At 40.7% G+C, this 15,235-nt stretch overlaps 1 protein-coding gene across 1 annotated transcript in view; it reads left to right on the top strand.

The window, feature by feature from the left end:
• The window catches only part of LOC108887784 (protein kinase C-binding protein NELL1), a 215,958-nt gene that overhangs the window by 27,938 nt on the left and 172,785 nt on the right, over positions 1-15,235 (top strand). Inside the window, exons 3-4 of the mRNA XM_018683324.2 lie at positions 2,251-2,401; positions 14,891-15,061. Coding sequence (XP_018538840.1) covers positions 2,251-2,401; positions 14,891-15,061 — 322 coding nt within the window. The remainder of the gene's footprint in view (positions 1-2,250; positions 2,402-14,890; positions 15,062-15,235) is intronic.

Genomic DNA, 15,235 nt, shown 5'->3' with positions numbered 1-15,235 from the left:
CATGGATCTTCCAGCCTTGGCACCACTTTGAAGGCTGGTGAGTGGTACAGTTAATCACTGCAGATAAAACACCATTCTCATTCGCAACCAAGCTCATATGCACAGGAATAAGAGTCTACTTTGGTTTGTTTTGTGTCTGTTTTGAGTGGGACTCATTACTGCAATTTGTTGGTATCAATGATAGTTGTGAAGAGTGTGAACTTGACTGTATTAAGCACTTAGACGAGGTCAGTCAAAATGGGATTGAATAAATGTGGAAACAGTTTGTTGACCTTGAAGTGCAACACATAGCTCCTTTTTTTACTTGTTGGTCTGGTGAAGGTGTAAAAAAACAAAAACAAAAACAACTTGACAGTATCTTCACATCATAAAAACAGGGCCAGTGTCTCTGCAGGTTTGAAGGAGTGATCTAATGACAGACTCTGGTCAGGGAGCCAGCATGTCGGAGAACCGGGGGAAGCTGGGGGAAATGGCGCTCCATCGACTGGGCTATGACAACTGGGAGGCTGAGTGTGAGGGCAGGAGAGGCCACTGTCACCCTGGGGAGATTTAAAAGCCCTGTGCTGAGACAGCCACAGGCTCCTCTCCGTTGGACTGTCTGTCATGTACAACTGCGAGTGTGGAACCACAGGAGTCTCTTGTTTAGACCTGTGCTCAGTTCTGGTGGCTCACACACTTGTTTCTCAGGTTTCCTCCCCTGCATTTGTGTTTGTATACACACAAAATGCTTATATTTCTGGACTTGTGAGGACTATATTCATCACCAAATCCTAGAGGCAGCAGAGTTGAGGTTACTGTCTCATGAAGCCAAAACAATGCTTACTTAAAACATACTTGCCCTTCAGCTTATATGACTACTTTTTACTTTTTTGTGTTATGTTTTATGCAAAACAGTTTAGAGCCATGCTAGCAATAATTTGCAAACCATTTCACTCAAAGTCGGTGGGATTAATCTTCTAGAGACCATGAATGCTTGTACAGAACTTCACTGCAATCTGTCCCCATATAATATATAATCTATCTGAGATTTCAGTCTGATCAACATTGTGAACCCACCAACCCATCGGAATGCCACTAGTGTTGCTAATAATAAAACAGCTGTATCTACAGCTGTATGTAATAGTGTATCTAATTGATGTAGACAGTTAATCATAGCATAACTCTCTATTCTTACCTTCCAGGTAGCCATTGGTTTCAGTAATGTTCATACATCATGAAAACAACATCTGTCTACAGTATTTCTTAAATTGCCTTCACTCTTTGTGAAAGTTGATGCTGTTTTACAAAGAATAAAGAGGACTGCTTTTACAAGCAATGTTATCTAAAGAAGTCATCCTCTCTGATGTTCTGCAAGTCCGTTATCATGTGTTGAGGTGCCCTTGAACATAGTGCTATTCTTCTACCGTCATTGGACAATAACTGTCTTTTAAGCCTATGTGTGTTTTTTTTTTTTTTTTTTTTTTTTTTTAATCCCCATTGCATGTTGATATAAATGGACAACACTCTCTTTCTCTCTCTGTGAACAACAAGAAATTGATATTAAAACTCATCTTGTGCTGGCTGCAGTTCAAAACAACAGAAACTTTTAGTGGTAAAACAAACAAGGCCCAATACTGCATATGGTGGACAAAAGCTCCAGTAAGGATTTTTTTTATTGGTGCTGGCTAAACTATTTATTTGTTTCTTGTGTGTATGTTTTTTTCTGAACTTGTCAGACATGTTGTGGCAACATTGTAGTTTTCCATATCTCAGCAATTACTTTGGTGTGTACCAAGTTGTCATAACTGTTAGAAATGATGACCAAAACTACAAAGATTGAAATGGTAATACTTTGGAATGATCCTTTAAAACCAAACAAAACAGTGGGCAGAAGTAGCTGGATTTATCAAGGGGGGAATATTCATTTTGGAAAATTTTCCTCTAGGTTTCTTTCCTCAAGAAGATACAATATTCTCTTTGGTGTACACAAGCACACATTTACATTTACTGTCTAAACATCGGTTTACATGCACTAGTTTGGTGTGTGAAGCCTGTTGGCATCAACAGATTTTTTTCTGTCAAACACAGACTACCAGACAGAACTGGCAAAAGATTAGATATATTTTCAAAGTGTAAAGGTGTTACTTTGTGTTTCAATATGTGTGCGTAACTGGCTTAATATGTGTCTCGCACTTTTGCCAAGTGTACACCGAGGAGGCAGTCAGTTTACACAAGCTCATGATTTCTTTCCATTTTACTTTGTTCCCTCAGATGTTGGGAGAGCAGTTCACGCCCCGGCACACATTACAGAGAAAGTGGTGCAGCTGTTCAGAAGTAAAAGTGAGTTTACCTTCTTGGCCTCCATCCAGCAGAAGTCCTCTACATCAGGAGTCATATTCTCCATCCACGAGTCAGAACACAGGTAATCCATCTATAATCCTCTTCATTTTGGCCTGCAGCTCCTTCTCAGCACAACTTCCACGGATTACTGAGTGCTCTCGTTTTAAATTAAACCCAGAGATGAATTGTCATCTTACTCATAGCTGTTTGCAGATGGCTGTTGATGAGGTGTAGTAAAGTGAAGATCAGTGTGAGATTACTCCACTGCCAGCGTAAGTCAGCGGGTGATAGGAAGGCAAGTGGAAGGGTGGAATAATGCAGCGTTTCCTCCTGTATGCTCAGGGCAGAAAGATAACCTTCCATGTATTGTGTCTTCAAGATGAGTGTGAAGTACTCAGCAATCACAAGCAAACTGAAATGTTACATTCAATCACAGAATGTTGCATAAACAGGCATACAGCATCTCTCACTGTGGATGTTGCACAGATAACTGGTACATATGGCCTTGTAACTGAGCTGACATGAGGCTGCCAGAGAATAGAAACGGGTGCACATCTCTTTTCTCTGAGTAATAATTTGAACAATGGTAATCTCTTGTTGGCTGTTTTGAGGTGTCTTATTGAATTTGTTCTTGCACAATGTGCTGGCTGTAGGACTTTGAGCAAGTGGCGGTGGCTAGCTCCCCCCCGCCCCCCCACCAAGCCCCCATCAGCCCCCCGAGAAACTGTACAACTGTGAATTGTTTTTAAAGGGCAGGCAACATTGATTTTCCTCCACTCCTCTGAAGGTAAAAGCTTTCAGTTCTGTAAAACACACAGTCAAAGTGAGCGTGCGCGGGAGTGTGTCTATGTGTTTGCTGGGAATCAAGACAAAGGCAAAATCATATACAATAGGAGAGTGAAGTGGAGGGTCCCTCAACTGAGAACTCATGGAGCAAACAAAGCAACCAGTTACTCCCCTGACCCTGAAAAATAGGTTTGACAGAAGTATTCAACCCAGTGGTCCTAGAAATTATGTTTCTATACAACATATTTGGGAAAGCAAATATGTTATACAGGAAACATAATTTCCAGCTGGTTTATGTTCAGGGGTGGTGCAGTAGTTAGCACCGTCGCCTCACAGCAAGAAGGTTCTGGGTCCGAGACCTGGTTCGCCTGGGACTTTTCTGTGTGGAGTTTGCATGTTCTCCCCGTGTCTGTGTGGGTTCTCTCCAGGTACTCCTGCTTCCTCCCACAGTCCAGAGACATGCAGGCTGGGTTAATTGGTGACTCTAAATTGCCCGCGTGTACACCACCACTTGCGCAATGTCAGTTGTGATAGGCTCAAGCCCCCCACCCCCCCGAGCCTTAACAGATAAGCAGATGGCTGGATTATGCTCAGAGGCAACATATCTTATGAATGAAAAAAGCACGACATTTATTAATAGCAGCTTAAAATTAAGAACATATCCTCAGTATGTCGATAGAAAACATAATCCTACAAAACATATTTGCTGCTGGTGTTTAGTTCTACATAAATGTAATACATAAATATAATTTTTAGGAGACAGGGTTAATGTACTTCAGCTTTTTATCACTAAGACAAAAGCTATAGGTCATGCTAAGTAAAAGCTATAGCCTGTCAGAAAAGTAGCTGAAACACTGAAGCTACTTGGTGAAGAATGATAATTAAAGCATTTCAGCTCCAAAAGTTCAATTTTTCTTAGAGTGCTTACTGTATGATCTGCGTTTGAAGAGAAATGTGTTGGCCCCTGCTGTGCTTTTAATGTGACCTTGAGAGTTGCCTTTTAGTCCCCTTTTCTCTCTCTCTGTCTTTCTGTCTCTCTGTCTCTCTTTCTCTCCCACATTACCTGCAGGCGTAATTGTCACACAGCGGGCTGGCCAAATAACAGTGAGGCTAAATGGAGTTAGCTGACTGTACTGTCCTCCTCCTTGAGGCACAATGACATGCACCATGCAGCATATGTAGCTCGGAGGAGTGCTCGGACTAAGCAAATGTTGCATTAAAGGCACTCAGTCGTGCTCAACCATACCCAGTTGTCAGGTATACTGATATTTATATTGTTAGAAAATAAGTGGCTGGGTTTGGGTTGTTGACTTTGAAAGGGTCTGTTTCCCCATATTGCAACAGTAATATGGTACACTCTGTCCTTTAGGTCCTGTGGTACGACACCATACAGGTACTGGTTTCATTTGCTTAAATTCTGAGCAACAAGTCCTCCGACTGAAACAGCAAAATACATAATTTGTCATTGGCTTTGATCTGATCTTCCACCACTATAGTTAGCGTTTAGTTAGATTTAGGCACATAAACTACTTGGATAATTTTCAAGAACATTTGTGGTCCTGGTTAAAATGAATCAGTGTTTACCTTTGGTATAGCTATATGTGTATAAGTGTCTTCCAATCGATCCACTATAACCTTCTGCCTAAGAGGATTTGTGGATCTTTGGTGAGATTTGTGTTTCATTCAGAGTAACGCAGTACTGTTTCTTGAAAGAAATATTGCTGTTCAAATGCGTGTATCTCAAAATCTCAGCACATAAAACTAAAACTTGTCAGACACCACTCGGGGTAAAAGAGAAAATGAACTTTCTTTCTTGTAATTTGGGTGAACCAATGTAACATTTACAGCTGAAATACATACTAAATATTTTGACAAGTATTTCTTATGTATAACAGATTAAAGCTCCAGTCATTTATGACCTTCCATTTTTTCTGAGAATCATAAAGCAGATATTTGGATGCAAATTTAGATCAGCCAAGTCACAGCAGGCTGAAGTTATTTTGTGACAAGGTGTTGTGTGTTTCAGACTACCACACTGTGAGTGTAATTAAATTTGGCAAGATGGACAGAACCTCGACCGGCTCAGTGCAGACCTGTGCTCCATTGTGACTGAGGATTTGTTTTGAACCTCTGAATCCTCTCTGAAGGCCCTATTAGAGCCCTCTGCTGATGCCCATTCTTTCCCATTATAACACAGGCCTCCCATTCAGCCAGCTAACTGACAACTGGCTCTACCACTCGGCCAAATCCAATCATACATTCCCTTTCTGTCCCTTCTTTACTTCTTCATTTTTCTACTAGCACAATCAAACCTTCCTCTTTTCCCTCCCACCTCTTCTGCCAGCTCCACTTTCCCAATATGATAATATCCTTCTCTCCTCCCTACTCTCATCCTCCGCTCTCCTCATCCTCAAAGTGAAAACGTCTTTTCAATGCAAGCATTTCTCTGTTCCCGCTGCAAAAAGCAGGAGAAGCTTTTTTTTCCCCCTTCTTCTTGTGCCGGCACTGGGGAATGGGAGGGAAGGTTTATTGCTGCTCCACTAGGCTGAATAGAACAAAAGGAGCCTATTTCTGCCTAGCCAGCATTTTCCTGGGTCCCAGTAACGCTCTCATTGTCAGCAAGTGGCAATAGCTCTGTGATGAACTAACTCAAAGCCCAGTGTCTCCACTGCTCTTCCCAACTGAGTACTCAAACACCAAAGATGCTCAGCCAGCTACTCCAGCTGCTCTGTTCATCTGCCCGCCCTTTGTCACTCTACAGGTCTGTCTCTCCCCCCATGCCTCAGTTCATAAGTGCTTACAGGTTCCCCTCTTTTAGGGAAACATGCTGAGCTGAAGTCAACGTGATGGTGGGAGTTGAAAAAACACACAGTGATAGAAAAGGGGTACTTGTTAAACTTTGTGGTAAAAGTTTGGGAACATTAGTGAGTAAGGAGTTTGGTACAGTCAATATTTGCCCCAGTGCAAAATTATTTTCAGTTGAACGGGAGCACAAGAACAACCCTCATTTGAAATTGTCACTTAAAATTACGCAGGATTATCAAAAATAAGTTCTTAGTATTCAGATACTTTTGTTCCTTTAGCTTACCTTGATGTTGCTTGGCTTAAAGAAATAGAGGAAGTCACTTGTGTGTATAGATGAAAGAAGAGTGGCTGTGTAGCTTGGGGTTGATTTCAACCAAAGGCCTTGTTTTTTGTGTGAGTTTTTATTCTCTTGAGGATAGTGTCAGGTTTACAGGCGGAGTGAGGTGGTCTCAGCCAATCAGGATTTGTTGTCCTCACTTTCTTTGTTTGTTTCTTTGTTAGAATGAAATATGATCTCCTAATAAACTCTAAATTATTAATCTGGAATATGGGGATGCATATCACATATTCGCCTTCCACCATGATCAATTAAGACATTGTACAGGACGAGATATAACTTGGTGGTGCTAATACTTAAAGAAAGGCAATGCATTGACACACGTCGTAATTCCCAGGGACCGTTCTTTTACCTCGGTGCAGTTCTGGGAATACATCCATGTCTTTTCCATGAATTGTGTGATAGTTTGATAATAGGTGCCAGGCTGACGTCAGGCTGATGCCCGATGTCGCTACATATAATACTGTAAAATTCCTAACTTACAGTGATATCTACGCTGGCTAGGGTACTGTGAACATCACAGTCATGGACAGCTATGAGATGGAACTTAAATATTTCACTCTATAATCTTTTTTATGGACCGATCTCTTGTTAGTTTTGGATTCCTTTAGTCTCTGTTAAAAGAAATCTTTTTCATCTGACAGATTAACACACGTCATCTGACCATATGACATCTAACATATACTCTATGTAATAGCCTTGAAAAACAGGTGGGGTGACATACCACTAAAAAGTAATATGATCATTATATGCCAAAATTGTAATTGGCAGTTTTTGGTTTGTTTATCAGCTCTTGGCAGCTGATCTGAAAATTCTTAAAATGAAAAAAAAGAAGTGTTTGGTACTGTGCCGGGCTGTCGTGGTGATTTGCTGCTCTCTCTCTGTTTGTGTCTGTTTATTTTGTGCTTAAACTTGATCTGCAGAATTTTTCAAAATTTGTTTTGCCATCAGATGGGATTTGTGAGTGAATGTTAGAGAAAGGAAACCTGCTGGCTTCTATCCTGAACTTCTGATCTCCCCTGTGGAGTAGGGTTGAGGGATGAGCCCAGCCCTTTCACCTCAGACACAGACTAGTATCCACACTGCACAACCTGGACTATTGCTTTGCAGTATTTACTCTGTGAAAAAGGATGCAGTACAGTTCAAATGCTGCCCAAGAATGATTCCCTCTTTTCTTCAGTCCTCTTCAGAATATCTGTGAACAGATGCAGGCTGACCAAATGCAGAAATTTGCACTTCTTGCCCAGAATTACTTTTTTCTGCAAGTTATGTTCTAGCTTGTCCTCAATCATTCTTGCTGGTGTGTAAATGCCATTTTGCCAAAGGTGGATGCTATCTTCACACATTGGGCACTACATGGACTTTGTACCAGAGAGCTGGCAGGGTAAAGTCAATTTAATATCCGGTCCAACTGATTTGGCCATTTATGTTCTAACATCAGTTCCTCTGGGTAATAGCTAGATAAGTTAAGGGTTGCAGTGCATGTGTGAAGCAGCTTATGAAAAAATATATTGATTAGAGCTTTACCATTACCAGAGCTTTAAGAAGGGAGCTAAATGTCAATAACAGGTTAGCAGTGCCTCATATAAGAAACACACTTTGGGGAAAAATCTGTAGATTAGGCTTGACAGGCCAATCTGGTTTATTCAGGCGATGCAATTTACAGACAGATTGTGAAGGCACCGAAAGTGAGCCACACATCAGAAGCTCTTATATGTTGAAGATAGATTCGATGCCAGCATTTTATTGGGTCAATCGCTGTCTCCATTTCTGTGGGGTGGCCTTAAAAAACATAACACGTCATTGGGCAGTGCAGCTCTACCTCTGCTGAAGAGGCCTACACAGAAGGAACCCTGAAGAACATCAAGCCCACAGGAAAAACTTGAGTTACTCACACAGCATGACAAAGGCTCAGCTTGCTCCCTAGCAACAAAAAGGCAATGTTTGCTTCACCCTTTACCCACACTTCCCTAAAACCTCCTCTGTGTTCATTGTTAGTTTGAATGACAGGATCCCCCTGACACCCCAGAGACAGCCAGACCTCCTCCACCTGTCCAACAGTCTTCAGACCCCAGAGACCTTCACGGGCCTCTCATCTGCCCTCCTCTTCCTCAGAAAGGAAAAAAGTATAAAATAGCTTTCGGGCAGAAAAACATCTAAAGACACAGAAATGTTTTTCACCATTGGGGTAGCAAATACCTCTGACTAATTTCTTTCAGTTTGATACTGAATAATGGCAGGACTACCTTGGTATCAAACCTGACAGACACTTCTATACCCACACCCATTTCACATTATAGCAATGAGCTACATAGAAATAAGTAAAATAAAAAATACCAGTAAATTGTGAATTGTGAAACAAAAACAAAAACAACAAAAATAATTTTGTGCATTGTTTTCTGGCAGTTTAAGGCAGTTTCTCTGTGTGACTGTGTGTGATTGGGAAGGAAAATGGAATGAGTCACTAACAATTACAGTATTTGCTCTGATTCAGTTTTTCAACATTCAGTTGATCATCTGTTAATCAGTACAATGCAGTAAACGTGCAGTAATGTAGAATTTTTCAGCAGTTCAGAGACTAGCTAACTGTACTGGGGTTTTCAAGAAGATTGTTTTTTTCCCCTGTCTCTTTTGGGAGGCATTACTCTCAGGGTCATTAAAGGTAAGTGCATCTTGGGCCATGGTGATTACTAATTCACAACCTAATAATTTCCTAATTAAGTGAGTTTGTAAGCTTACTGGCCCTACAGAATCAGCTGTGCTAGGGTCACAGATGCATGGAAAACTATTCTTGAACGGTGTCTTGGATTTTTGGGAGAAACACCCATGTGGATTTGCTTTATTTACTCCTTTGCACCATGTAAACCAATGATTCCTCCTTCCCTGGCCTGTCGATCAACTATTTGGACTGCATCACTCGCATCCCTGATAATCCCATCATCACCAAAAACCAGGTGGTCTGCTTCACACCATGCTTTGCTGCTAATAATGTCACACTCCAAACTGTGAAGATGTGAATTGGTTTCCTCCTGCTTATCTCATTCTGTTGACCTGTATACCTCAAGCTAGGGTCAGTTCTGAAAGTTACACCTATCTGCAATCGCCCTCCATGATGAGAACATCTGCAAAATCCAGAAACACCCATCAAGAATGGTCTTCCTGTGACAACTGAAGCACGATGCCTCTCAATCAATCCTGGTCACATTTTCTAGGTCAGTGACTGAAGACATTGGTGCATTTTTCCATTGTATTATCTGGCTTGCCTCCTTCTCCCCTCATTCTACGGACAAGCTCCAGAGTGTTGACCTCCCTACTGAGCAGATAATTGGCTGTCAGCTGCCCTCCATAAAATAGCTGCATGACACCAGGGGTGAAGAAAAAGGACAGGATGATATACAGCCAACCCAGCATTCTCAGGCAGCCATTCATTTCCAAAACTTTTCTCTTACAGATGACGCCAGTGCATTTTGATGAAGACCACTTGTCAACTCAACAGCTTCTTCCCGGAGCTGTCACCGCACTCTTGAGACCCCTCCACAGCCCACAGTCTCCATCTCATGAGATGCAGCCTGCAACCCCGCCATTGTGGCTGTTTGTTTATTATTACTCAGCAGTTTGAATCACCATCTCTCCTGGTCTCAGCACATTTATGATACTGTGAAGAAAATGGGGAGAGGTAGTGGCACTAGCACCGTGATTAAACATACAGTATTCATATTTCAATGCAGTAAATAGAAAAATGAAGTCAAATGAATGCTTGTTGTAACCACCCTTTGCATTAAAAACAGCACAAAACAGAACAATTAGGTTCTAAGCATCTTGGACAATGTGTTTGTTCTCCTTGTCTCTGAAGATAGTTCTTCATAACTCTGGCTGGATGTTTTGAGTCGTTGTCTCATGCTGCAGAATGAATTTAGGAGTGATCATATGCTTACTGGATGGTATTGTGTGATAGAAGAAACTAACATCTGTGCAGATACAGTACTGTATCTGTCTCTAAGATGTATGCTAAAAAAACAGCTACATCACATTCAAGAAATAAAGTTCCCATCAGTCTTGATTATCAGACAGACACCACCTGTGAGTGGTGAAACTAATTTCTGCGAAGAAATAGTCTCTTAAAGCTGTTGACAGAGTGGTAAATGTTGTGAGAGCATTACACTGTCATGGTGGCATTTATGTGTTCACAGTAACTCAACATCAGTACAAATATGATTCACGCCTACCATGGGTCCTCTAGTGATTGTTTCCATTTTAGAACACTGTGCTGCATATATTTTAATATGAATAAACAAACAACAACAACAAAAAGAAATCAGAAATGCCTTAAGATACAGAATTCATATGATGTGCTAGGTTTAAGATATTATGATCGTGATTAATTTAAACCTCATGTACCTCTTTTTCTACTCTCCACACTTCCCTTCACAGTGAAGTATTATATTGCATTCATTTGGCAGACGCATTTGCCCAAAGGGACTTACAATAGGTGTGTTCAAACCACGCAAGAACTATATATCACCTGAAATTAGATATCATGCAAATTTTAAGTAAATGGCTAAAAGTATGTTCAGTGGTGAAATACAAGTGTGTAGGGATGAGATTTACATCTTTTTCTTTTTAGAAATGAGACATAAGAAAGTGCTTGTGAGGTATTGCTGAGGTGTAGATGCAGAGATGAGAGTGGGAAGCTCATTCTAATACTATGGAACCAGAACACAGAATATCTTAGTTATGTTTAGCATATAGCCATAGAGTTAAATTCTCGCAAAAAATGTCACTCCATTGACCCCTAGAAATGCAAGGAAAGTTTTTCCAGCACTTTTCTTTCCTAGAAATCTGTGATGTGGCCCAGTTCAGGGGCTTTGTCCTCTGAAGTCCACATTCATACACTGAGTGCATCATAATTGGCTAGTTCAGCTAGTTCTGCCCACATTTTGAGGACACAAGCACAGTGTAGCCCTCCATATCCCATTAACCATTGGGTACTGGCCATTTAATTGTGTTGAGGTGATCATGATAAATTTGTATGGAACCTAAATATAAAACAAAGTTTCGCAACTTGGTTCAGAGCAAAGACATAAAAACCTAAGAAAAATGTTAACCAGCAACTATTGGGTTAAATTTTGGTACTTTTTAAATTTAATTTTATTTATATATTTATTTATGTTTTGCTTTGAGCTTATACATGAACAACTTCTTTTCAAGTATATTCTTGTTCAGAAAATATAGGCGTACACAGCAGTTTAGCTATCATATCAAATTTAAACACATTCTAATCACAGCCCAGCCTCCCTCTACCAGTGCTAGCCAAAAATGTCTGTTTTCTTTGATATGCAAACATGATTTTTCTCCCCTTTTTTTATTTTTTTGAAAGCGGTGGATGCTTACATTAGGGATCTGTTAGATCCATGCAGTTGCCATCAGTGAAAAAGCGGTTTTGTAAATGTTGGTTATGAAAGGATCAGCAATGGAAACACTGCCTTTAAATGGCGATAAGGCTTATTGTTTATATTTTGTGCAAAGAAGCAGTAAAACAGATATATCAGTTTTAGTGTCTGTCGGGCTGTACTATTCAAGACAAATGCACTGTCTGCCAATAGATTATTCCCCTTCATTAAATAGGCTGTAATGCAGGGATACAATAGCTACCACTAAATGCTTCATAAAATAAATGCTTGCTGTGAAGGGGAGTTAATGCCTTTTGATGATTATTTCATGAGTCAAATCAGGATAACGGTGTGTCTGCCCGTTCAGTAATTCCAGGCCTCTCGTAGCCCTGAGGAGGCTTCCATCGGTGGAGGAGGCAAAGCTGGAGAGCTCTCATTCACGTTTTTACTCCCCGTTCGATGCAAATGATTCTTCTCCAGCTGACAAGTATCAGCAGCTTCGCCTCCTGCAGCATGATGGAGACGAGCTGTCAGGTCTGTGCCCAGCGCAGCCACGGAGTGATGTATTCATTTAATTTCAGAGTGATGACATGCTGTACAAAGACAGCTGAACGAGCCCTCCATGCCTATACTGACTCTACCTCTCTCTCTTACACACATACATGTTAGTAAGTCGGCAGCCATTGTTCACGGCGTGCAAATACAATTTATTTTTGTAGAAAAACACTTCCCTGTGTTGCTTGTTAATTTACTGTGTGATAATTGTTTTTGTATTAACCCAGCCTGCTATGTGGGAGGCTGATGGGTTGTCATTAGCTCTGTGGAAAGGTTTGAGCTCCTTGCTCTCAGCCCCTACAAGATGGCACGTACTGATCAACACCCCTTCCTGTCATTTTCCTTTGTCTTCACTTTTGTTTTCTGGTTGCAGCAATCAATTTGCAGCAATTTGATTGTATGGTTTGCACTGCAGCCACATGATTGGCTGATTGTATAATTGAAAAGATAAGCAGGTGTACAGGAGTTCTTAATAAAGTGCTTGGTGAGAGTACATATTCCAGTATGAAAGAGTCAACCCTCTCGTCCTCTCCTACACCTCCTATTTTAACTAGATCCAGCTGTCTTTTATGCATTAAAGCTGTTTTTTCAACATCTTAATGGCTTTTTTTGTAATTTTAGTGAACATGTAAAGTCTGCAGTGACGTGTCCTCAATGCAGTAAGATGTGACTTCACAGACCACTGCTGACATAATACTGTAATACATGCTGTGCGGTGACAGTGTGACCACAGAAATGGCCCGTATCACTTTAGTCACCAAGGTACCAAAACTGCTTCGATCTGGGAACACAAAACCATATAAAAGACAAACAGATCTCCATATCAGACAAACTTATAGTATATGGAAGACAAAACCAAGTGTGCTGACTGTAGATATGCACACACTTGCACCTGATTTTTCTCGCCCCATTGCACTTTTTTTTTGTAGCAATATCGCTGCATTCACGTTGATTACAGTGTTACAACTGATAGACATCCCCTTCTCTTGTCTTCATATGTCATATGCAGATGTCATATACTGTGGTGCTCACAATATCGCATCATGTCCTGAAGTGGCATCATTTGTAATGTATACCTGGTCAGTGTGAAAATCTCAATATTTTATCCTACGGTGTGATGTGTTTTGCATTTTGTGTTGAGTTCTTATGAGTTCTTCTCAGTTTCATTCATTTTCCAAACAGGAAGATGGATACATCTGCTGCCCCACAGCCTTGATTGATATTCTGTGGAGTGGGTCCACTCTCCCTTTCCATAAATATGCATGAGAGCTGTTGAGCTTTGGTATTGAATGGGCTTGATCCCTCTGTGTGTGTGTGTGTGTGTGCTTGAATATATTGGGATAGACAAAGTTCTAGCTGGGTTCGGGGTTATGTATTAGAGAGCTTTGTTTGCCAACATACAGTATATTTTGTGTGTGTGAATGTGTGTGTGCTGAGGGGCCAGGGGTTCTAGTGCTGGGGTCATTTGCAGCTGCAGGGAAGCTGAAATGTCATGACTGGTTGCCTGTGGCTCTCCGGCTGTGGCTGGCTGAGTCTTACTTCAGCGTGGCTGATGAGGGTGGGTAGTAGAGTGCACATGGTGCCGAGACGAGATGCAGGTCGAACGCCTGCAGTCACATCACAAAGTGAGGATAGTGAGTGGAACTCAGGCAGAGATATCGTTCTGTTTTCTGTTTGGTTAGACAAACTGACAGGAATCTTTTTACACAAAGCTTGCACTGCACAATCATCTCAGTAGTTGTTTGTTAAAGCATCACCTCACTGTCGTTCATCTTTATATATTTTGCTCTTATGTTTGTCAGCTGGGTAATTAAATTATCGTATTCAGAGGTTGGGATGATGGCCTTTTTAATAAATACTGCAAATTAGCAAATTGTTGTAGTCTGCTTATTTGACTGTAGTTTTTACCAGATCACAGCTACAAAGAAACTGTATGTTAGACTGAATGACATTTAATTTTCATAGTTTAATAACTAACTTTTATTGTAAAAATAATATTGTGTGAAACAGAAACTGCAGCAAAATCCCAATATGATGTTAGATATTTGGATGGTTAGTCTGTCCAAAAACATGGCCCAGATTTACATGAAATTTTGTATCAATATACATGATCCCCAGATTATAATTCTACTGAGATTTTGTCCCATTTGCCCTTTACCAACTGCCTGGTTAAGTGTCTCGAAAACAAACTGATAGATTGTGAATACACTTTATGAATTGTAGTGATCTCCTCGTCTCTTCTCTACCACTTCTGCACAAGAAATGTTCAATTCTAATTGGCAGATTCACGCTGTATATACTAATCCTGTCCCACAGCGAATGAACCATTTCTACCTTGAATACTCTTTGAACTTTGCTTAGCATATTCATTAACCAGATAATAAAAACTCTTTTGATTTCAATGACATAAGGGCTCAAAAGATAGCATTTTTGCTTCATAAAAGACTTAAACCATTGATTCTGATTGATTGATTATTTACATAGTCATATTGCTTTGATTGACAAATCAGTTAATTGACTAACTGGTTCCGCAGTAGTTCAGTGAAGTTTTAAAAGCCACTTTGGAAACTTCAGAAAATATTCAGGCTATATATATATATATATATATATATATATATATATTTCTTTACCCTGAACTGAGATCTTGTCCAGGAGACAAGCGAGTCTCTCACTTCTGACCTCCTCTCCTTCTCTGCAGTTACTTTGAGCTGGAGAGCAGTGGGGTGAGAGAGGAGATCCGCTACCACTACCGCTTCAAAGGCAAGCCACGCTCCGAGTCCTTCCCCTATCGCCTCGCTGACGGACAGTGGCACAAGATTGCCCTCACCATCAGCGCCTCCCACCTACTGCTGCACGTCGACTGTAACAGGTAACACACACAAATGTGCACATGAAACACCTTGATGTGTCTGTCACAAGTGGCTGTGCCAATTTATTTTTACCACGCTCCTTTGAAGTGACATGTCTAATGAGCTGTCTGTGTTTATCAAGGCAAATATTTGTTTTCTACTGTCTCAGTGTGGATGACAAGCTGTTAACTGAC

Source organism: Lates calcarifer, linkage group LG2, assembly GCF_001640805.2.
Source record: "Lates calcarifer isolate ASB-BC8 linkage group LG2, TLL_Latcal_v3, whole genome shotgun sequence".
In the NCBI taxonomy this organism is placed as follows: domain Eukaryota; kingdom Metazoa; phylum Chordata; class Actinopteri; family Centropomidae; genus Lates; species Lates calcarifer.
The sequence above is the reverse complement of the archived record's forward strand: the minus strand, read 5'-3'. Positions and strand labels throughout refer to the sequence as shown.